We start from the raw sequence: 23,941 nt of genomic DNA, 5'->3' as shown, positions 1-23,941 counted from the left end.
TCACGACCTACATTCAATCCCTTGAACCATGCACTCGTCGAGACCTTAGCGATAATCGTGTGTAACCAACGACCGAACTCATCACCACTCCACATGCGCTGCCAACTTACGAGCGTATACTGACGAGGAATGTGGAAAAATTCATTATAAGCAATTTGCCTTTCAAAAAGTGTGCCTTCAAAAGCGCCCACCTTAGCTAGCGAGTCCGCTTTCTCATTCCCCGGAATCGAGCAATGAGAGGGAACCCATGCTAAGGTAATCTTGAATAATTTTTCGACCAAAACACTCAATAGTTGTTTTATTCTTGTTAGGAAATAAGATGAGCGTTTATCAACTTTCATTGAGCGGATTGCCTCTATTGAGCTGAGACTGTCTGAAAAAATAAAATAGTGGTCGATGGGCAATGTTTCAATGATCCCTAATGCGTAATATATCGCACCCAGTTCAGCGACATACACGGAACAAGGATCTTTGAGTTTGAAAGAGGCTCTGGAATTTTCATTGAAGATGCCGAAGCCAGTGGACCCGTTTATGAATGAACCGTCAGTAAAGAACATTTTATCAGATCTAACTTTCCCATATTCTGCCGAAAATATCGGCGGAATAGAATCGGAGCGTAGGTGATCTGGGATTCCATGGGTTTTTTGTCGCATGGACAGATCAAAAATGACAGAGGAATTGCAGAAGTATGGGAAGCAAACTTGGTTGGAGATGCCTGGTGAAGGGTGCACGTCGTGGGTAAGGTACTCATGGTATAAAGACATAAAACTTGACTGAGGAGTCAGTTGAAGTAGATTTTCGAAGTTATTATTACCAATGGATTCATGATCTTGCAACGGATGAGAAATCTGTAGGATAATTCTGTGAACCGAAGAGTAAGCGGGGGTACTCCTGCCAAAACTTCGAGACTCTTCGTATGTGTCGAATGCAAACACCCCATGGCTTTACGCAAGCAACGATATTGTATTCTCTCCAACTTGAGAATATGAATCCTGGCAGCTGATCGGAAGCAAAAACTGCCATATTCTAACACTGATAATATCGTTGTTTTGTACCACCATGTTCCGGTTATTGTTTGGAGAAAATTGATTCTTTGCTGGCATTTCTGTTTTAAATACGCAATGTGTCTTCCCCAGGTACACTTAGAATCAAAATATACATCCAGGTATTTGAAAAACATAGAGTGTAGGATCGTTTTGCCGGATAGGTGAAGCTGGAATTGGGCGGGTTCGTGCTTCCTAGAAAGAACGACCATTTCAGTTTTCTCCGTAGAGAATTCGATACCCAGCTTGAGGGCCCACGTGAACAGATTGTTCAGGGTATCTTGCAACGACTTTTGCAGAACGACGGGATTAGTACCCGTGATGGAAATAACTCCACTTCAAATCATGTGTATTTCTGACAGTAAATTGTACAGGAAATTGTTAAGAATTGGTGAAAGTCCACGATTATGAAGCTTCTCTGAGAGAATTTCCATGGAAACTGAATCAAATGCCCCTTTGATATCGAGAAAAACGGAAGCCATTTGTTCTTTGCGAGCAAATGCGATTTGGATTTCAGAAGATAGCAGCGCGAGACAATCATTTGTCCCTTTATCTCGGCGGAAGCCAAACTGCGTATTTGATAGCAAATTGTTCGTTTCGACCCACTTGTCCAAACGAAGTAGAATCATTTTCTCTAACAATTTACGAATACAGGATAACATTGCAATCGGCCTATACGAGTTGTGATCGCAAGCCGGCTTGTTGGGTTTCCGTATGGCTATCACTCTCACTTGTCTCCAGTCATGCGGGACAATATTCAGCTCCAGAAACTTGTTGAACAAGTTCAGCAAACGCTGTTTTGCCAAGTCGGGAAGATTCTTCAACAAGTTGAATTTAATCTTGTCCGACCCCGGAGCTGAATTGTTACATGAGAGAAGGGCAATTGAGAATTCCACCATCGAAAAATTCTCTTAATCGCTTTGAAGTGGAATGTCGCGTACGACGTTTTGTGCAGGAACGGTGTCGAGGCAAACCTTCCTTGCAAAGTTAAAAATCCAACGGTCAGAGTATTCCTCACTTTCGTTTGTATGGTTCCAGCCACGCATTTTCCTAGCCGTATTCCAAAGAGTGCTCATAGCGGTCTCCCTTGACAAACCATTGACGAACTTCCGCCAATATCCACGATTTTTTGCTTTAATCAAACCTTTTAGTTCGGCTTCTAGAGCTTGGTACTTCAGAAACCATTCCACTAATCCAGTTTTCCTGAATTTTTTGAAAGCGGATGATTTTTCAAGGTAGACCTTTGAACATTCCTTGTCCCACCAAAGTGATGGAGGACGACGTCGGAAAGTGGTAGCCGGTACACGTTTCTTTTGAGCTTGAAGTGCGCTTTCGTAAATCAAACTCGATATAAAGTTATACTCTTCGAGTGGAGGAAGTTCATGCATTGAAACAATTGATTCAGATATTATTTCCGCAAATGTCCTCCAGTCAATATTCTTCGTGAGGTCATGCGAAATATTGACTGTCTCACGAGAGCTTGATTCATTAGCGATCGATAAAATTATTGGTAGGTGATCACTACCGTGGGGATCTTGGATTACCTTCCACATGCAATCCTGGGATAACGAAGAAGAGCACAGAGATATGTCTAGCATGCTTGCCCGTGCAGGAGGATTGGCTATTCTGGTTGCTTCCCCAGTATTCAAAACTGTCAATTTGAAGTTGTCGCACAGATCATAAATCAAAGTGGCACGGTTGTCATCGTAGAGTGATCCCCATGCTGTTCCATGGGAGTTGAAATCACCTAAGATTAACCGCGGCTCCGGCATTGCCTCGATAGTATCAAAGAACTGATGGCGGCCTACCGTAGTTCTGGGAGGGATATATATCGAAGCAATGCAGAGGTCTTTGCCATTGATTTGTGTCTGGCAAGCAACAACTTCAATGCCTGTCATCGGTGGGAGAGTGACTCTATAGAAGGAGTGACATTTTTTAATCCTCAATAGTACGCCACCAAACGAGTCATTTCGATCGAGGCGAATAATGTTGAAATCGTGGAAATTCAGCTCATCGGCTGAAGAAAGCCATGTTTCACTAAGAGAAAATACATCACAGTTAGAGCTGTGAACTAAAAATTTAAACTGATCTAGTTTAGGAATGATGCTTCTGCAATTCCACTGTATTACAGTGGTCAAATCCTTGACCTCTTGCACTGAATCAGGCATCGAGGGAAATGAACGCTGCCAAAAAACCACATTTATCTTTCAAAAATGTTCTCACAATCGGAAGCAAACATAATACTATGCTTTTAAGAGGATCGTTTATATTTAAAGCATTTAAAATGTTGTCCACCAGGTCAGAAAGCGCAAGCAAGCCAGATCGACCGCGAAAAAGAAGCAGACGTGTTGGGTGCTGCTCCGGGAAGTGCTGAGGACCCCTGGTGCGTAGAAGAACCGCTTAAACCAGGAGGTACTTGCTTCGGTCTATTCTCAGCACGTTCGATTCGAGTTTTCATTCCAACTTGGGAAGTTTCGGTTTTCTTTCTGGGGAGTGATGGAAAAGAAGTAATTTTTCTTTTCCTGATGGCACCCTGCGATGTACCGGAACTTCCTGCATTGGGAGCGTCAGCAACAGGCTCGTCGTTCTCCAGAATGGAGTAGGGATTGTCCTGAGTCTTTGGAACGGGACTCTTAAGCATTTCTGCATAAGTCCGCTTGGAACGTTCTTTTAAGGAACGCTTGATTTTTTCCCCTCGTTGTATGTACACCGGGCATTGAGTAAGATCATGAGGAGTCCCGCCGCAATGAAGACACTTGCGCTCTTTCGGGCAAGGATTCTCATCATGGCTCTCTCCACAATCTGCGCAACGTTTTTTGTTGCAACAATAGGCGGCCGTGTGACCGAGTTGCATACATTTGTTGCATTTCATTACCCGGGGTACAAACAACCGAACAGGTAAACGAAGTGCACCTATTGCAACGTAGTTTGGAAGGGCGGAACCCTCAAATGTCACACGAAAAGAGTTTGTCCGATTGAGAACTCTTTTGTCATTTTTAAGTGACACAGATTTCAGTCGATCGCATGCAAGAATCTTCACACTTTTAAGTGAAGAGTTCTTGAAGCGACCGACACCATCGAGTATCTCTTTTCGAGTCAAACCCTTTTCGTTTATTACACCGTCTATTTCAACGTTGCAACAGGGTACGTATACGCGATACTCGATCGCAAAGAGATCACAGCGCGTTATTTCATTCGCTTGGGTTCTGCTGGAGACGACAACTCGTATCCGACCCATCCGAGTAATCTCGGTAACTTCGGAAAATTTCTGTGTCAACTCTTTTGAGATGCGAATGACTTTAAGAGGTTTGGATTTTCGTCTAAAGTATACGATAAATGGGCCTTTGGCGCCATCAGGGTATTCTTTTAGACGAAAATCCTGCTTCTCGTCTTTTTCCTCATCTTCAGAGCTTTCTATCTCGTAAACAGAATTTTCCTCCTCATCTTCTGTTTCATCCTCCTGCTCTTCAGGAGGAGGTTCATTATCTGATATATTCTTTGGCGTGGATGGGGGATCCTCCCCGCCCTCTGCCATATTAATAAAAACGAAGAAGTAGACAACTGTTCGATATGAACAGAATATAATAACTTGGAAAATATAAATTAGTAAAAGAAATTATATTTCTATATTAGTTATTGTTGAAAATTTTATTTATTTCAATTTTTGTTATTATGTGTAATTTGAAAATGAAAAAAGTTCCAATAATAGTTCAACGGTGATGTATCAATATGGACACCCCTAATGCCAACGCTTGCCGATTTGGTAAACACAAAGTTAAACAAAGGTGTAAATCGTGCACAGAAGCTATACAGAATGATGGAAGAAGAAAGAGGAAAATAAACTTCTACTTGCCGCCGCTGTGTAGCGTGTGTGATGATGTGTCTTGCTGCCGGATTGTCTCGATAGCGCACCACTTTTTATGAGCTTTACTTCGCTCGCAGCGCACCAGATGAAAAAATACACACTAGAAACGGATGTAAAAAAAACACCTGTATCGGATCAAATATAGGTTCGACCGATCTGCTTGCGAGTTGTCGAAGCAATGAAATTGCTTCGAAATATTGCCCAAATGTTTTATAAAAATGTGTTTTTTCATGTTTTTTTACTAAAATTAAAACAAGCCGAAAAGTAGAATATTTTTATCGATGCGGGTATAATGGACATGTAGTGGACAGGTCAATAATATACGAAGCGTAGAAGTTTATCGCTCGTGAGGAATAATTTCACTCTCCTTCAGTGTTTGTGCGTCCTTGTATGTACTATAATAGAATAAAAAGAGAAAGTAATATAAAAAAGAGTAGAATATTCTTCCCTTCACTTTCCATCATGCATTGGATGTGATTATGGATGCAACCTCCTTTTCAACCCCATCAGTGCAATTATTTCAATAATTTAAATTTACTACTTACGAATAAATTTACTTTTCTGTACATACCTAATATCGCTTCTTTGTTAACTCACGAACCGAAATATAACCATCAGCGAATCAAATTTTGCAATTCAACTACTCAAAATGCTTAATATCGAAACCGCATACATTACATCCAAACGCGGAATCATGTTTAATTTTCAGTTTTGGTTTCCCTATTCCACTTTTGATCAGTATTCATTGTCATAGGATGGTTTGAATATTATAAAATAGCGTGTAGAAGGGGTTCCCATCAACAGAAATTTGAAATTCATACTGCAACTATACAAATCAATCACCTGTCCATCATACCCCCACTGTCCGTCTAACCCGCAGTTCCCCTAAATCTAAGATTATTTGATTTTTTGGCTTTATTCCCAGTTTTGTTCACTCATTCATAAAAATCTTCAAAAAGTTGCATTTTGTTTATTTTTTTTACTAAAGTGTTCCGTTTTTATTCCTGAACTATTTGGTCAGCCTACCGTTTAGTTCTTGTTGTATTGTTAAAAGATAGAGAAACAAATAATGAAATAATGTAGAGTAAAAATATTCTTTGTTCTATTTGTTCGGAGCTCGAAGAAACGTCCGAATTTTGTGCCTGTGCACTAAAATAGCCCCTTAATCAGGTGTTTTCAACACGAATAACGAGGTATACGTTTCAACATTCCGCAGCTTGCTTGGAAGCAAGTCAAATGAATTATTTGACATATTTTTGAAATCTTGTTAACAGAACATTTTCAGGTGAAAATAGAGTTGTTTAAGTTTTCTGTGTACTCACCAGAACGCAGCTCTCTCATTCCGTTGATGTGTGCGTTTCGTCTTGCTTTGATCCATCTCCCGCTCCAGTCGGCACAAACTCTCCGCCAATTCTCACAGTTCCACATCTGCCAGCGCCTACTGAGGCTCGTTTTTTTTCGAATCGGCTTGATTTTCTGACGAAACGTCAGTATTTAGCCGTTGGCTGCAGTTCAAATCACTGCCCATTCGCATTGAATATTCAAGCCAGTTTTTTTTTAAGAAATTAGTAAAATCAAGTGCTGTTCAGAATATAGTGAAAACAATGGCTACTCAATTTCGTATCGTCAAAACTGATGAGGTAAGGAAAAATTTGACGCTTTTTGTTCAAACCCGACGCCATTCAAATTTGAGGATTGAGGATCAATTGTTTCGGGGCATCCGTTATGGCTGAAGAACCATTTTAGTTTAGCTTTACAATCGAGCATTTCTTGGTTGATACTATTTGTAATGGTTAAAGATCAGACAAAAATGCATAACGATAATTTATACAAAACGTACTACGAGGGGGAAATGACTTATTTTTTATATTCAATTCAGAATGATGCCGCCCGAGTGCAGGCAAAGAAATTGCTTAAAGAACCCTCGTTGGGCAAACGAGCGGTGCTGGGAGAGCTTGGCAACAAAGTTCTGAAAAATGTTGAGGTCGTAAAAGGCAAAGAAAGTGCAATTTTCAAACCCGCTGACCCGAGCTTCAAACATGTGAAAGCCCGTGTTGATACACACTGGAAAAAATCCGAGGGAACTGTTACTGTACACCCGGTGGGGAAACCGGTGACCCGTGCTGATTCGATAAGGGTATTGCAAAACACCGGAATAAGTGCAGCAGCTGCGGCGGCAGCGCTCAAACAGACAAATGTTGCTAAAACAACGGCTAGCATCAAGCCTAAGGTGGTCCATGTGACCAAAGGAAACGAAGTTAAGAAGGTGAAGGTGGTGAATCTGAAACGAGAAGAAAGTCGTCTGAACCGGCGCTCGCTGACCAAACTAAAACAAATCAGGAAACAATCTGATGCCTCGTCCACTACTTCATCGGAGAGAAGTTCCGAAGAGGAAGATTTTTCAGTACAAGAGGTAAGTGAGCAGGGTTAAATGATTTTGTCTTGTAATTGGATCGATGTATAATTTAGAAGCTGGATTCTCCCGAGACTCATTCACATAAGCTGTTGGAGGGAATCGAAAACATTGATATCAATGATGCGTGGAATCCTATGCTAGTTTCGGATTACGTGAATGATATCTATGATTACTTGAATAGCCTTGAGGATGTGTTCGCTATTCGAGAAAACTTTCTCGATGGACATAAACAGGTAAGTGCGAAGGGGGTTTTTACAGAAATATTACCAAGAATACAAATAAATTTCAGATCAACCACAAAATGCGCACCATTCTCATTGATTGGATAAACGAAGTGCATTATCAGTTCAAATTAGAGATCGATACTTATCATATGACTGTTTCAATTATTGATAGATATCTTCAGGTGGGTATAGTAAATTTTCTGTTCTAAAGATTAATTTTTAATCGTATTCTTCTCAAAATAGTTAGTGGCTGACACACCAAAAAAGGAGTTGCAGTTGGTGGGCGTGACAGCAATGTTCATCGCATCAAAATACGAGGAAATGTTCCCGCCAGATATCAGCGACTTCGCCTACATTACTGACGATACCTACAAAAAGAAGCAAATCCTAGAAATGGAAAAACAGATCGTCAAAGTTTTGGATTTCCATCTCGGGAAACCACTGCCAACTCACTTCTTGCGGCGTTTCTCGAAAGCTGCAAAGGCTGCCGATAAAAATCATCTAGTGGCCAAATATATCATTGAGCTGGCCAGCATAGACTACAGTACGGCACATTACAAACCGTCGGAGGTAAGAGAAAGATGAAATAAGAAAAAGAACTGATTCTATCGAATAGGGAAACGGCAGTTATTGTACCGTTTCACGTTTTGTTTTGCCTTTTCTGTGTTTCTATGCACGAATGTATTGGTGTGCTTGCATTTAAATTTTCCATTCTCGTTTAAAAGGCTGGGTGAAAGCAAAACGCAATCGTGTCGCATGCTTTGAAACATTTCGAAATATTTCAGTCACAGATAACAACAGATGAATACATCTGTTCGTGTTCATGGAACTTTGAGAATCAAAAGTCAAGGTAAAAAAAAGTAGCACTTTTCAATACATCTTACATACATCTATCAAATATTGGGATATATTTTTGTTATTTTATATACTGAATCTGTTTTTCGTGATATGGATATATCACGAAAAACAGATTCAGTATATAAAATAACAAAAATATATCCCAATATTTCTAAATTTAAATCTGCATACAAAGTGCAAATTTTGCCTTCGATTTTTGTCAAAAGCCCTTTCATTCTGGACGAATTCCATGCCAACTCGTCTTTAGAGTTGACAACACCATTTAAGTAATTTTGTATACAGGTAGAACTCGATTATATACCGATTCTTTTCCGCTGAAATGATCGAATTCTGTATATAATCGAGTCAAAGAAAATGTTTTATTGCAGGGTGTCGACTACCTTGAAAACCCTTGAAAATCAGGGAATATCAGGGAATTCAAAACATGTCAAGGAAAATCAGGGAATATCATGGAATTTTGCCGTCAACCTGGAAAAATTGAAATTCCGCCAATTAAGATATCATTATTTCAGTAATTAGAAATTTAATGATGCAAAAAAAATGTATTTGGCTAGCTTGAAATTCTATAGGTTTTTCAGCATATTGTTTGCTTTTGCCTGTAGGTGAAGTGGGTCCTTGAGAAGAGCTTTGTAAACTGTTTTCTAGGTTACTAAAAATGTTAGTAGGCAAAACCACCCTCCAAGGTATTTGGCTGCAATATCCCGAGATTTCGTTATGGTTGATCGACACTAGGATGCGCGTACTGTTCCGTATTAACAACAAGTACTCGAACCAGGCACTTTCAGTTCGTCTTGCAACTGATCACTTATTTGTGTAATCAGTATCTGCAGTTCAACTCCAACAACTGCCTTTTTTCTTCGAAAAGTGTCGATAAATTCATGCTTAAAACCTATACAGTCATAGCTGAGGTCCTGTGGAATCTGGAAACATTTAGATGTAAAAAATCACCCCGTGGGGAGTCAAAGTGATTTTGAATCGAGAAGAATGTATCATAGCAGCTAGAAATCTGAGAATTACTGATAAAATGAGCTTCATGATGTTAGGCATTGCCCCATATTCTTAATTTGAGCTCGATGAAGTTGTGCGTAATAAAAACTATTACATTGTCGTTAGTTTCGACCTAAGACAAGAAGTGACAACTGGTTTCTTATTCTTTAACCAAGTGCGAGCAACAGGGATACCGAACCACTCGAGATATCAAGTTTCCAAATGAGATAAAGTGCCTGAAGACTATGTTTTCACGTCCCTAACATATGTTTTCGTATCAAATATTCTACGAATGATTTTATTTGGATGATGTAAAGCAAAATGTTTGCGTATTTCACAACAAATTGTATTTTTCTGTTATGCTTTATCATGAAAACTAGTGTGAGAGTACATACCATGAGTACATTATGTAGAAATGTATTTCCAAATATTAGTGGTGACCTTTTAAAATTGACCAATCAACTGCTGGTCCGAAAATCGACCACCTATTGTCAGGTCTTGTCTTAGGTTTCGACGAGTCTTTGCATAAGACTACAAAAAGATTGCAGATGGATTTGAATGTCAGATTTTAGGATGAAGAAGAGAAGGAGGTGATAAATTGTTACATGACGTCAATGTTCTTGGGACGTTTATAAGAGTCAGATCAAATTGCAGATATCAATTCGTTGAGGTTCATGTCAGTCCTTAGGGACTGACATTGAGCTTTTCGGTAGAAAAAAGTTGATAAATGTGTTTATTAAAACTCAACGGGGCTCAACGTGTTCATTAAAACGAAAATTACTCGTTATGTACCAGTGTTTATGTATCCTTTAATATAACTTTGAACAGTATTAATAAATCTATTTTCTTATCTTTCCCTACACTTCTCAGTAGTTGTTTAGTTCAATCAAAAATTACAAACAACTCATTTATAGGAAGATATCGACAGACGTTCACAAATTCCATTGTTTTAGCAAATAAAATGTTTTAAGAACTACAACTACAGAACTAGTCGAAAATTTTATTAATAGTTTCTTAATAGTTTCTGAAAAATTACTGGAAAATCAGGGAATATCAGGGAATTCTTTTTCGAGTTTCGAGTCCGGGTGTCGACTCGAAACTCGAAAAAAAATTCCCTGATTTGGTTTTATGTACAAATATTTTTGGTTTTTATTCTAAAAAAATATATTATAAATTATATTTTTTATTCATGCTTTTAAAGTCAGAAAACACCTTTTTACATGAAAAAAAGGAAAATATCCAGAATCTCTCAGAAGGTGATTGATAATCATATTTGATAAAAAAATCTTTCTACGCACTACGCACTTTTTCTCTGTCTCGGGCTCTGTTTGACTATAACTGGGTCTACTTCAACAAGTACGCTAAGTTGGACGACTATGCTACTTTCATTTGAAAGATGAGAACATTCAATACATGATATAGTTATGAAACACCTAAATTAGTTAATATAAATAACAGTTTGGATGTGAAAATTGAAAAGTTTTGAAGCATTCAATGCACAGTGTGCTTCGCAACATCCCCTCGGCCCGTGATCCATTTCCGTTACCGAGTCTACTTCTGTTCCGGTTTTTTGTCCAGCAATGTTTTGTCAGGGGACTTGGCCTCTTGTTCTGAATCTTCGTCCGTCTTTCATCTCTAACTCCTCTACAAATTGTTTTTTGACACCCAACTTCTATCATTCCTAATTTCGCTGCAATATACTAATAAACAATTCCTGGTGAGGATTCAATCAAAATCTTCCAAAACCACGATTTTTGCTGCACTGTACTTATAATAGGAAATAAAATTTCACCTTTGCGTTGAAATATTACATTTTTTCTTGAAATAAGTCAAATTTGAGTCATAAAAAAAGTATATAATCGAGTCCAAAATTGTATATAATCGAATCATATATAATCGAGTTTGACCTGCACTTGAAATCTTCAAAATTAAGTCAGACTATTTTTTGAAAACAAAAACGCATTTTTAAAAAATTCTCAAACAAAATTATATGAATATAATTTCCAACAGTCACCCATACATCGGAAGATGGGCACTTTTACGAGGGAAACGTTTTTCTGTGTATTGTGCATTATAAATAAGCTGATCATAGTCTTATGTCTGAAACCATAGCCCATAATCGGGACTTTCATATGCAATTTGCATTTTTGCATTACATGCCCTGCAATATGGCTTGAACACTTGTGCTGAAGGATAGAGGTGCAACCTGTTATTTTGTCTATTTACCCTTAAGGTTTGATTCAGTTAGAATCCGGAATCATTGTTTATTTTATGGAAGCGGTCGGCAAATTGTTTGAAAAACCTGTATCTTTCGAAGGCGAAAGTTTCAGTAGATCCGTCTTGTTTTGAAAAAGTTGTGCAGGATGAATGCCGAGAGAAGAAGTTTGATTTTGGATACCCACATTACAAATCCGGCGAAATCGCTGAAAGTGGCTAGATTGACGGTGTATGATGTACTGAAACGTTTTCGCAAACGTGCAACTGTTTCTCCAATGGATCAGTACGAAGGATGTATGCTGATGGGTGACGAAGTGTACGTGAAGATGGAAAAACGAATTTCAATTTGAAAAAAATGGTAGTTCTTGGTATTTGGTATTTTTTCAATGAAAATTCAAACAATTTCCTACATTTCAATCTTTGACCAGAATATTGTAGGTATTATAATTTTTAAGTTATAAATTTTTGTTAAATTTTTTTAAAAATGTTGACCATTTTCAAAAAGTAATCTCTTCTTTTTTGAAGACTTCAGGTATGCAAACTGCAGTTTCATTACGGCAGTGTGCTCCGCCGAAATGCTACTCCTGTACGGAGCACTGCGCCGAAAAGTATGCACATCGCGCTGGTGTGATCGAAGAGCAGTATGAATATCATGTCGTCTAAAGACGACGCTCGTACACACAACTCGTCGCGCGGATGTCGTTTATAGACGACGCTCGTAACGAAAGGGTTAAATGACCATTGTCTTTACATTCACAACGTTTCACGGTAATTCGAATTGTTGCTGCCAACGGTCAGTCGATTTGGTACTAAATTCGATTTTGTTATTCAATATACGAAACAATCTGTGAATTATTATTGCTTCTAAAACTGAGCTAATTGTGTCGTATAACATACGAGTCAACATTAATTCACCATATAATTTCAAGCGTTGAGTATGTTTTTTCAAATTTTTATATTCGCTTCTCGTAAAGATCATAAATTTATTCCGTTATATATCATTCACCTCCTTCAATTTGATTCCAGATCGCTGCTGCCGCTCTCTACATATCGTTGCACCTATTTCCACTGGCGAATAACGAGACAAAGATATGGAACAAAACAATCGAACACTACACCGGTTACACAGTTGAAAGCATGACTCCAGTGGTCCAGCGGTTAGCGAAAGTGGTAAAGAACGCCCCCAACCTGAAGGTTCAAGCCGTCTACATCAAGTACCAATCGAGCAAGTTTGAGAAAATTTCAATCCAACCCGAGTTACAATCCGCCGCGTTGGAAGCATTCATCGAAGGAAACCTTAAACCTTGAGCTTAGTTTTGTGTGATTGTACTTTCTTTATTTAGTAGAATAGTTATTGAATTTCAAAGACAAATAATCCGCTCCGTCGGTGGCTGATATTGTAAAGCTAAGTTATGTGAACGCCTTCGTATGTGATTGCCGGTAATTGTTTATACGCGTGGTGTTTAGATGTTTGTTTTAAATCGAACTGCAAATATTTTTTAGCACTTTTAAGCAATATTGCTGGTACTAGACGAACAAATTAGATTCGAGGAGCGTGCGTTGGTTGCTTGGTGTTAGGAACAGCGAACAGAGCTATTTTAATAAATTAATATGACTTGTAGTTATGACAAACAGCTATAAATACGTTTGATAATTCCAATGTATTTTTCACATTCGACATCTGCGTCTTTGAGAGGCGTAATTATAGCGTATTTAGGATGAGCGAATCTTCCTCTATACGAAAGATTTTAGTTATAAATTAACGCCTAAACATAAGTGGAAAGATTTAGAAAGAACGAGTGCTAATGAAATACGTTTGGTGCTCATTCTAATTCGTTTATCTGATGAAAGGCTCAATCTCATTAGCTTCACGGAGCCGCTAATTCACACAAAACATAAAATTACATCTTTTGTCTACGTTTAGTAGAGTAAACATTAACTAATAAAGCGAAAGAAAAAAAAACAAACGAACCAAATTCTTTTCTAGACTCTTTCAGAAACAAGCAAAAATTGACTGCGTACAGTAGATTCCGCGAGTTCCTAACGAGTCTCGTATAGTTCCTTGTACCTAAAGGGTAGTTGAAATGTGCTCTCTGGCGGCGTCATTATTCTTATATTGTCAAATTGGTTGATTTATGTCATCGTAATCATTTCAACACAGACAGACATTGTCCACGAGATTTATTCTGCGGAGATTCACATCTAGCGAGTAGTGGTTGGAAACAAGTCTACTTATTACTCACAAAGTGACGTAAGTGACAAAATTGCCATTATATGTTATATGATGACATTATATGACATTATAAAAAATTACCCCGTGAAAGTTTGAAAACGGAGTGGCGAAAACGTCATTTCCACTGTGATGTGGCGTAAGCGCCATTTCCCTTATTTTTTTTTCCAAAATATATATTTTATTAAGGCACATATGGCGTTAGCCTGACGGGGCCGGGAGTCACTGTGCGGTACAATCTTCAGCTCGTGTAGAGTTGCCATGAGCGGTACAACCTTTGGCTCTTGTTGAATGTTCAGTGGCCTTCATAACCTTCGACCTGTGTATATGTAAAGAGTATGTGTATGTATTGCCGCGACTAAGTAAAAGTTTATCGATCGGATGGGAGGGATATGATACAAGGATATGATAAGGATATGAATGGATATGATCCTCCGTTGTAGGAAACATCATTAAACGTTGACATCGGCGTTTCTGAGGAACAGGTATAGATGAAGCAGAAGATCAGGATCGCGGCTACCTAAGATATCCCGGACGAGGATAACCGATTGTCTGCCTAGTGCCCTCAATGCTCTGGAAAGCTGAGAACGGGCAGCATGGAACCGGATACACGACCAGACAACATGCTCGATGTCGTGGTTGTTCGCGATAGCGAACGGATATAGTAATAAATTAGCAAATGTGAGAGTAAAACATTCCAGTAATTTTCCGATGCAAGTAAGGAGCACGCTTGAAGAACATGTTCTAACATGTAACATCCAACAACCTCGCGTGGGCAGAATAAGAACAACGAAACTAGCGAGAGACAACAAACACAACTACAGGAGCGATGCTGATTGGAGGGCGCAAATACTGCGCAATTGAAATACGAGCGCATAGTTTGCGATGCAGTATTTTTCCTCATTCAAGTTCTAGATTCCATGAGTGATACATATCCCAAGTGAAATTTACAAAGCGAATAAAACCTAAAAAACTAGTAGTGCTCATTTTTTAGTAGTTTAATTTCCAAATGAGCACAATTCCCTTAGAGACTTTTTACCAAAGCGAAATTTATTCCGTTGGCACAACACCAACAGTGGTAGTCATCACAAAGATTGTTTGCTGCGAGCCCAATGCGATAAAGATGCGCGTTTAGGTTGTAGTGATTGGACATAAGTCGAGATATCACGCGAATGGAATCATGACCTACATTTAACCCCTTGAACCATGCACTCGTCGAGACCTTAGGGAAAATCGTGTGTAACCAACGACCGAACTCATCTTCACTCCACATGCGCTGCCAACTTACGAGTGTGTGCTGACGAGGAATGTGGAAAAATTCATTATAAGCAATTTGTCTTTCAAAAAGTGTGCTTTCTGATGCGCCCACCTTAGCTAGAGAGTCCGCTTTCTCATTCCCAAGAATCGAGCAATGAGAGGGAACCCATGCTAAGGTAATCTTGAATAATTTTTCGACCAAAACACTCAATAGATATCTTATTCTTGTTAGGAAATAAGATGAGCGTTTATCAACTTTCATTGTTTATCATTGTCTATCATAATTTCCCTTATGATGTGACGGAATTAGATTGCGATGCGATTTGATGTTTTGATCTGTTTTGGTGGCATAGGACGAACGAGCAGGGACAGCAAATTTCACTTAACAACATCTTCCGTAATGGACGTTCAGCATAATAAGAGTCACATGCCTTCTTTCTTGTAAAAACGCTTTTCAGAAAAACTCGTCATGCCAAATATTTTAATCCAAAACTGTCTATCCCCATGCAGTGCTACATTTTTAATAGCAATTCTGTACGATTACTGTACTTAGGGGCTCTATATAAAATCTCGTCAAATATTGAAATTCATGAATTCATGAGAACGAATTGTCTCTGACAAAATATTTAACAAGAGGTTACTTGAAAATGTAGTGAGTCCATATCTGTGCAGATTTTCTGACATAATTTTTATGGAAACCGAATCAAAAGTTCTTCAACTGCCAGAAATACTGAAGCTAGTTGTTCCTTGTGTGCAAATGCTAGTCGAATATTAGAATGTGCGCTAGATAATTTGTTCTCTTGTTCTTGCGAAACCTAAATTGTGTACTTAATAGTTTTATTTCCGATCCATTGATCGAATCTCAGGCGAATAATTTTCTCCAAGAATTTCCTAATGCTCGAAAACATAGTAATCGGATGGTATGAGTTATGTTTAACCCTTTACAAGGCCGTGTAAGCTAGGCAACGAATCGACTCCAGAGAACATAATCCGTACATGAGGTATAACACATATTTACCTTTGAAAAAATTTTAACTATTGATACAGTTGGAAAAAATTATGGCAATATAGTTGCTACGGTCCGTTAACCCCAAAAACACTTGATGCCAAAATCGAAACAATATTTCTAGTGTAGAGGAAAAAACAGTTTTTTTACAGAGTTTAAAAAAAAATAAAAATTTGAATTTTTCATCAAATACATTATTTATTTTATTGAAAAAACTTATTTTATTGAAGAAACTATCGTACATTTTTAGCATCCCAAAAAAAAATTGGAGTATTTCCAGAAGGTTTTGGCTAAGTTAAAAATTTAAATAACATTCCGAGTGCAGCGAAAATAATATTTTTTGTTGGTGACAATATAGTTGCCAGTACCCGTAAAAGGGGTTAACCGCTGGTTTGTGAGGCTTTTGAATACCTAATGATTTACTTTTAATGATTACCTAATAATGATTTGAGCGGTACAATGTTGTTTTTAGTAGCGAATTGAACAAGTCTAGCAAGCGTCTTCACGATATTAGGGCGGTTTTTCAGACGAACGATTTTTATCATATCGCTTACGGGTTGTTCGATCTTCTTCCATAGATAGAAAATCCCAACATTATGATTGGTCTATTGGGTGGATCGCCGCTGGAACTGAATCCGGTCAAAACTTTCTAGCGAAATCGAACTTCCATCGTTTGGAGTGCCCTTTACTTTTAGTAGAAAACTCCAAAAGTAACGCTTTTTACGAGCTATCCTACAAGGTGCGTATTGGAGGTTCTCATGAAAGATCATTAGTGCTCCCGTGATCGAGTGGTTAGCATCACATACTATCGTGCCGGGGTTAGGGTTCTGGCCGGGAGATTTTTCGTCAAAGAAAGTTCTTCCGACCTGCACTGGTACACTGATACACTAAAGCTTGCCACTCGCAATGCATTCACGGCGTGTTAGTGTTATTTGGCATATAAATCCCAACTAAAAACTAATAAAAATGACGCAAGTAATACTACGTTGAGTTCACTACAGCAGCTACATGAACTTTCCAAGAGAGCACTCATGGCCATAGGATACTCAATACACATCAACTGGCTATAAAGTTATTAGAAACAATGTTCCGAACAACGTGGCAACGAAGGAGTAGATGCTATTTTTGTCTATAATATATTTTTGTAGTCATAGATTTATTTGACTTAGGCTTATATTTATGTAGATCTTAACTACCTGAACTTGTGTTTAAAAATGATAAATGATGACTTCTTCTGCATAATTGAATAATCAGAAAAAAGGGGAGTAATGGCTTCAATGGTATTTTTGTGAATATTTTTAACAGAATGTTGCTCCGGATTCCACATTATCTCACCTAACTCGTTTAGAGAATACAAGTTTATACAGGGAACGATTTTTTCAGGGCTTCCATTTGATGAATCAAAAGAGAAAAAAATACAGATTTTCAACCATGAAAAACTCAATTCAAAGGCAATTACTACACACAATCACAGTTCTATGTCAAGATCCCGTCCGTGCTCCTAGGCCCAGACCCATCAACTTTTTTTTATAGTTTTCCGTCTGGGCCGTAACAGTCCACATGGACAACAGTAAGAGGGGTATAGGGAATGTCCAGAATCGCACTTCTTCTGTCCACGCGGTGTGTGGACAGCCTCGTAGGAGATAGTGTATGGGAAGTTTTGCCTCACTAGGCGGGTAATCATAGTTATACTCGAATATTCACGCCCTCACTGAGACATGTTTCGCTTCAGATTAGGGTATCAACAGTTTGTTTTACTTATTCTTGGTAGCAAAGCAGAATTTTTTAATAAACTGTACATTGCCAGAAAGATGGAGAAAAGATAATTCAGTTACAGAAGCGTGCGATTCAACAATTTCATCTAAGCAACCATTTAAGTCTGCTACGCGCCTGGTCTCTCGTCTCTCTTTGTTTTCATGGTATATGGAAATATTTGGTTGAGCGACGTATTTATTTGATTTTGTGAAAATGAATGGTACTAGTTCCAATTTCGACCCGGAAGGTAAGGACCAACAATCTGTCCAATCAACGATCATTCTAAATATTCTTAACGCTCTCTGTGTAGTGCAACACAAGGAAAAACAATCAATTTCAAAGGGCAGTTCAGCTTCCGAGGACAGCTCCATGGTGACGGGCATAGGCCGTCAGTCATCTCTAATGTCAGATATTTCAACTAAGAGCACTAGCGACAACGTGGAGAGGCATAAAAGTTTGGGGGTCTACTATCCTCGACCAGTTTGGAAGTCGAAATTGGATGTCAAATTACAGAATTTACCTCCAGTAGGTAAAATTCCCGTTTACCTGAAACGAAAATGTCCCATGACGGACTCTTGTGTGGGTTATGTGAGTTGCACTACTGAACAGCCTGTTGCATTGAAGGAAAACGCTAACAGGGACGATTCAAATGGGGAAAGTGACAGAAATTTGATTGAACATCACTCCGAGCAGGTAGAACAGGAACTGGAAGAGGCGAATAAAGTAGAACCGTGTCAGAACCGCTTGTGTGATGGTGCTGGTGATACGGCCACCCTCACAGGTCATATGGAACATAATCAAATCCTAGCCGAAATTTCACAACTAGTCGAAAACCACCAAAGACGAATTGCTCAATTGGAAGAGAAGGTTGAATCCATGGGTTTCCTGATGGAGGTATGCATGTATATCTATGACTTACTTTTATTACTTCTTGAGATTATGTTTGTCAAATCTTCAGAGCCTTTCGGTGTTGATTTTTTTAAATAGTTTTGATTCCACTTGTCTTTTGTAGATAAAAGGCAAGTCTTTGAGGGACAGTAGCTGCCAAACAGGCAGCTCCATAAAGAACGGTTAGTATTTTTCAACAGCCTATTTTTTCCAGATTTATATGAGAAACACATTTCAGATTACGATTCGAATTCTTCGAGCAACCCAGGAAGTAGTTGTCACGATGTCAAAAAACTACAAACAGATTGCATGATGCTGTTACTCGATAACATGGCACTCACAGAGATTAAACAGCGTGACGATGCACTGATGCAGATTCGTTCCAATCTGCTGGAATATTTGGATTTCACGAAAGAGCAGTCGTGGAAACGAGATGAGTCGAGTAGGTTCGAATAAAAATTGCTGCTATTTTTTACATAAAAGGTTTTGGATCAATATTTTTAATTATATAGGAGCTATTTTCGGACTAGCGATAATGAATCAATCGATAAAAACTTTCAAAGGCAAATAAACAGTTAAAAAAGAGGAATGCTTCATCAGGGCTTCTAGTATAAACTTGAACAGCATGTGTATTTTATTCTATCAATTTATTATTCTACTTTCATTGAAAATTTAATTTTAAATTTCTAAACGATAAAATAATGAGAAAAATAAATTGATATAACCAATGTGAAGTATACATTGGAACTGAACTTAAATCGACACTATTCATTCTCATCGGCTGAAATTAGTGGAGTCTCCAACGGTTTGCCATTATCGCTGCTCGGTGTTCATTCACTCATTGGACACATCCCGTAAAGTATAACTTGTTAAATAATCAACACCATTGACTTCCTCGCACTGTTGTATGTTTGTTTATATGTTGGGCACCACCATAACGACTTCTATGGCCCTGATTTTATCCCGTGCTAATGTATGTATGAACGCTCAGAGTCGAAACTATTATCATATTCACTCGCGGGCCGGTATCAGTTAATATATATGAAAAACTGTCACCCATTATTGTCATCATTTCATTTAAAAATGTAGATCTAATTAGGGGACGCTCTCTCTCTCTCTCAGGCCATACCAGCAGATTTCGTACGATTGTGGCGGCGATGCCGGGCAACAATCGGTCACTTTATCACTTATTGCCGGTTCGAGGCTGGGGTGAAGGGCGAACGGAATGGTGCAGCTGACTTATCAAGTTGAGTGTGAATTAAGCCATATAAAGGTTTCTTTTATGAGCACGTAAATAAATCTTAAACAAATTACACATTTTAGCGCATTTACTTAATAATGGCGAGGAGAACGAAGGGAATGCGTGTTCTTTCTGTTATCCAGTCTGATAGCGTGGTTTCATATCGCCGTTATGTTGCTTTACACAATGATAATGATGGGTGACAGTATGGATTTCAATATATTCGTAAATTAAAATTTAATTCAATGTTTCCGGTCATTATTTCATTTAGAGCGCGACGTGTTGATGTACACTGGCGGTGCGTTCATTGCTCGTCACGGGGTTTTCCGCGTGAATGTTGTTACTTTGAAACTGGTGCACATGGTAGAATCTGAGCTATAATGTTTAATAAATAGTAGGGTATTCAAAAGTTAAGTTTTTTTAAATTTTGATTCGCACATGGTATTCAGAGTTGGAGAGGTTTATATTTCACGGATGATTTGATTTCGAGAGCATACATGATTAGAAGATCAATAACTGGTTTGTATGTGGCGCTGTACATTCTGTCAAATATATACCGGGAATTTGTGTTTTTAAAGAAAACGTCTCATCTAAAATCATCTAAATTTATATTGTCGTTTTCAAAATAGGCATCTTCAGAATCAATACCCGGAACAATCCAGACATCGAAACACTTATTATAGCTGTACTCAAGAATTGTATTCAGTTCATGCTGCGAATTCGTTTTTATGTCTTCAATGCTATTAAAACGGGTCCCACGAAGCGGTAATTTGTGTTTCGGGAATATGAAAAAGTCACACAGTCCATAGCTGAGAGTACGCTGTTTGTTCAATCAAATTCGTGCCATTTTGGTCAAAATTTCGTGCACGTAAAAAAATATACTCGTACAAAATTTTGTGGAGTTGGATTTTCTATTGAATTAATTTTAGTTTTTTTTAAGTTTTAAAATTTTAAATTAGTAAATAGTTAGTATGTAATAGGAGTACCGGAAAGTTTCTTCTTTTTTTCAAAAATTAATGCTTTATTCTGCAAAAATGGTTGCAAATTTAATATTCGAAGTATTGCCCATCTCTAGTCACAACTTTTTCCCATCTATCTGGCAATTCACGGATCCCTTTGCGGAAATAATCGGCCACTCAGAATGCATTCAAGGCGTGTTATTTGGCATAGAAATCTCAACTAAGTACTAATAAAAATGACGTAAGTAATACTACGTTGAGACGGCGAAGTTCCTCTAGGAACGTTCGTGCCATTGAAGAAGAAGAAGAAGAAGCTCATAGTACACCACACACAGCAGGTCGCGCCAAATAGACAGCATAACCTTCTGGTCGTGAATATTCCGCGCGGCCGTCGATGTTGATGCATGGCCGGGGTATCCATACATTGCCCGACGTTTAGGATTGTCGTGATGAACCCACTTTTCATCGTCAGTAACGGTTCGATGAAAAAAAAAACCCTTTCTTATATGCCGTTGGAGCAGTTCGCACGTCGAAAAACGGCGTTCGACGTCTCGTGGCTTCAATTCATACGGCACCCAATGTCCTATCTTTCGGATCATTCCCATTGCATTTAAACTATCGAATATGGTTTGCTGAGCTACACCAACTGTATCTGCAAGTTCTTGTTGCATTTGTGACGGATCTTGATCGAGTGAAGCTTGGAGGCTTCTTCATCTTCAAACATTTTTGGCGGTCCGGAACGTTCTTCGTCTTCCAAGTCAAAATTACCACTTTTAAACCGTGCAAACCACGTCTGACACGTTCGCTTAGTTGGAGCATGATCACCATAAACTTCTACCAAAATGCGATGACTTTCCGCAGATTTTTCATTCATATTGAAGTAATGAAGTAACACTCCCCGCAAAAATACTCTCGTTGGTACGAAATTCGACATATTTGACGTGGCAAAAAACTGTGTTGTTAACGCTTCAACTTTTTGGCATAAACTGAAAAAGTCGCGCAATGACAGTAGCTTCCCAACGAATTCACATTTGATTCACTGGAGTAATAATCAAGTTACGCCATCTATTGTAAAACCGAAGAAACTTACTGGTACACCTAATAATAAGTCAGTGAGTGCTATTTTCCCCCCTTTACATATTATAGAGATTCTCAGCCCTGGGCTGGTTCATCTCTTTATTCTTACAGTTTTTGGTGCATCACATCATTGAGGTATTGGCGGATCCTTCGGGTGAAGGAGGCTTGGGTTGATAGCTCAGATAATTGGTAATTTGGTTTTTGAAAGATCATTTGGATGTGGCACAGGAAACTTCGCGCTTTGGTCGCGAACAGTTTTGATTCTATCGATTAAGTGTAAAATTGTCAGTTCGTGCTTCTAACTTCTTTTCCCAGTTATCAGATGTGGTGGAAGACATCTGCATCCTTGAGGAAGCAGATTAACACCTTGATCGCCCCGTCACCCAGATCTGGGTGACGGGTGTATTTCACAGGAGGCCCCGTCAGCTAGATGTGGGTGACACTTTTCACGTTCAGTTTGAATAGGATTTTTAAACGGAATTTGATAGAATAGGCACTTCAATATAAATATGGGATATGTAGAATAATAAAAAAAATCAAAAACATAAAAATATAGTTTTTATACTATACTTTTAACCCATTAACGACCAAGGTGTAAAAATTATTTTTTTGACGAAAGCCATTGTTGTATTTTCGATTATTAACGCTAAAGGAACTCCAATGTTCAAGAATTATTTTTTTCCCATCTTCCATTTTCCGGGAAATGACTGTTCGAAAAATCGAACATTGGCCGAAACCCGCACTTTTTTTTTGCAAGTACAAACATACTGCGAACTAAAAGTCACTTCAATTTCCAAAACCTGCAAAGTACCAGAGTACTGCGAAAAAACAATGGCATAAAGGGTTGGGAGGTTATCATTCGGTCCGGCGGAAGAATATTCACACAAACAATCTCATTAGAATCCTCGTTACACGTACTGAACATTTCCTCCAGCACCTCCATAAAAGAATTTCTACGGGCCGCCATCACCTAAGGTTATTACGGACAAAAAATCATACAGATTTTCAATAATATTTGCTAAATTAATCGATATTTTCAAACATTTACAATTGAGAATGCCAGAATAAATGAAAAACCTTTCGTTTTCTAAAGTAAACAAATAAAAATGCGCAGCGGAGTTTGGATGTGTTGGTGTTGATTCAGCAGAAAAAAAAATTTCTTTATGGCCAACGTTCGATTTTTCGAACATTCAATTCCCCCGGCTGTTATTTTCCTGTATGCGGCTCAATCGAATGATTTTCGCTCTATATCACAATGTATGTTCTTTTATCAAAGCAATACTGTAGAAAACTTCACATATTTTTGTATTTTATTGGGGTTTTTAATTGAAATTGAAAACACCTTCCAAACATACTTGCTTTAAATCGAATTTATTATCCAATAAAGTTACTCAAAATTGAATGAAATCGATATAAGTGGTAGCTAATAAATTAAGCTATCTTTTGGTGCAAAAACATTACCATATGGTCCCTGTCCAAAGACATGAAAAATTATCAAAGTTGCTGTTCGATTTTTCGAACGCTTGGCCTAAAATGGGTTAAACGGTTTTATTTATATTAAGCTACTGTAAATATGTTTGTATGTTTATTTGCAGGGTTGTCCCACATCAATAGAAATTTAACCTCCTTCTTGTTGACCGATTGACCTGAAATTTGGAGCACACCTTTATATCTGCTGTCGTTATAAAACTGCGTATTATATGGTCTTGGAAATCCAAGATGGCGGCCGCTACAAAATGACGAACTACATATTTTATCAAAATGTGGGTATCAAATGAAAGGACTTGACTAATAGAACACAGTTATTAATGAAAAATGTAAATCCAAAATGATCGCCATCACAAAAAGGGACATTTTCATCAATTCATCAATATGGGTATCAAACGAGATGGCTTGACTAGTAGAACATACTTATTTGT

The 23,941-nt window shown here is 38.3% G+C and overlaps 2 protein-coding genes across 3 annotated transcripts; both read left to right on the top strand.

Annotated features, from left to right (window-relative positions):
- The first annotated feature begins 6,316 nt into the window (after positions 1 to 6,316).
- Positions 6,317 to 13,270, top strand: LOC129771928 (G2/mitotic-specific cyclin-B). 2 transcript variants are annotated; one of them, XR_008742505.1, is made up of 7 exons: positions 6,317 to 6,548; positions 6,788 to 7,321; positions 7,378 to 7,557; positions 7,614 to 7,730; positions 7,792 to 8,118; positions 12,637 to 13,050; positions 13,114 to 13,270. XR_008742505.1 is itself a non-coding variant. In XM_055776074.1 (6 exons), exons 1-6 carry the CDS (start codon positions 6,513 to 6,515, stop codon positions 12,916 to 12,918), a joined length of 1,476 nt encoding a protein of 491 aa, XP_055632049.1. In that variant the 5' UTR covers positions 6,317 to 6,512; the 3' UTR covers positions 12,919 to 13,270. The 2 variants fall into 2 exon arrangements, 1 of the variants encoding a protein (XP_055632049.1); XM_055776074.1 differs by having other exon boundaries at positions 12,637 to 13,270.
- A 4,668-nt stretch (positions 13,271 to 17,938) lies between these two features.
- LOC129771187 (uncharacterized) lies at positions 17,939 to 19,317 on the top strand. Its single transcript, XM_055774597.1, has 5 exons — positions 17,939 to 18,105; positions 18,169 to 18,752; positions 18,871 to 18,928; positions 18,985 to 19,188; positions 19,259 to 19,317. Exons 1-5 carry the CDS (start codon positions 18,072 to 18,074, stop codon positions 19,315 to 19,317), a joined length of 939 nt encoding a protein of 312 aa, XP_055630572.1. The 5' UTR covers positions 17,939 to 18,071.
- The last annotated feature ends 4,624 nt before the right edge of the window (positions 19,318 to 23,941 follow it).

Source organism: Toxorhynchites rutilus, chromosome 2 (genome assembly GCF_029784135.1).
Source record: "Toxorhynchites rutilus septentrionalis strain SRP chromosome 2, ASM2978413v1, whole genome shotgun sequence".
NCBI classification, from domain to species: domain Eukaryota; kingdom Metazoa; phylum Arthropoda; class Insecta; order Diptera; family Culicidae; genus Toxorhynchites; species Toxorhynchites rutilus.
The sequence above is the reverse complement of the archived record's forward strand: the minus strand, read 5'-3'. Positions and strand labels throughout refer to the sequence as shown.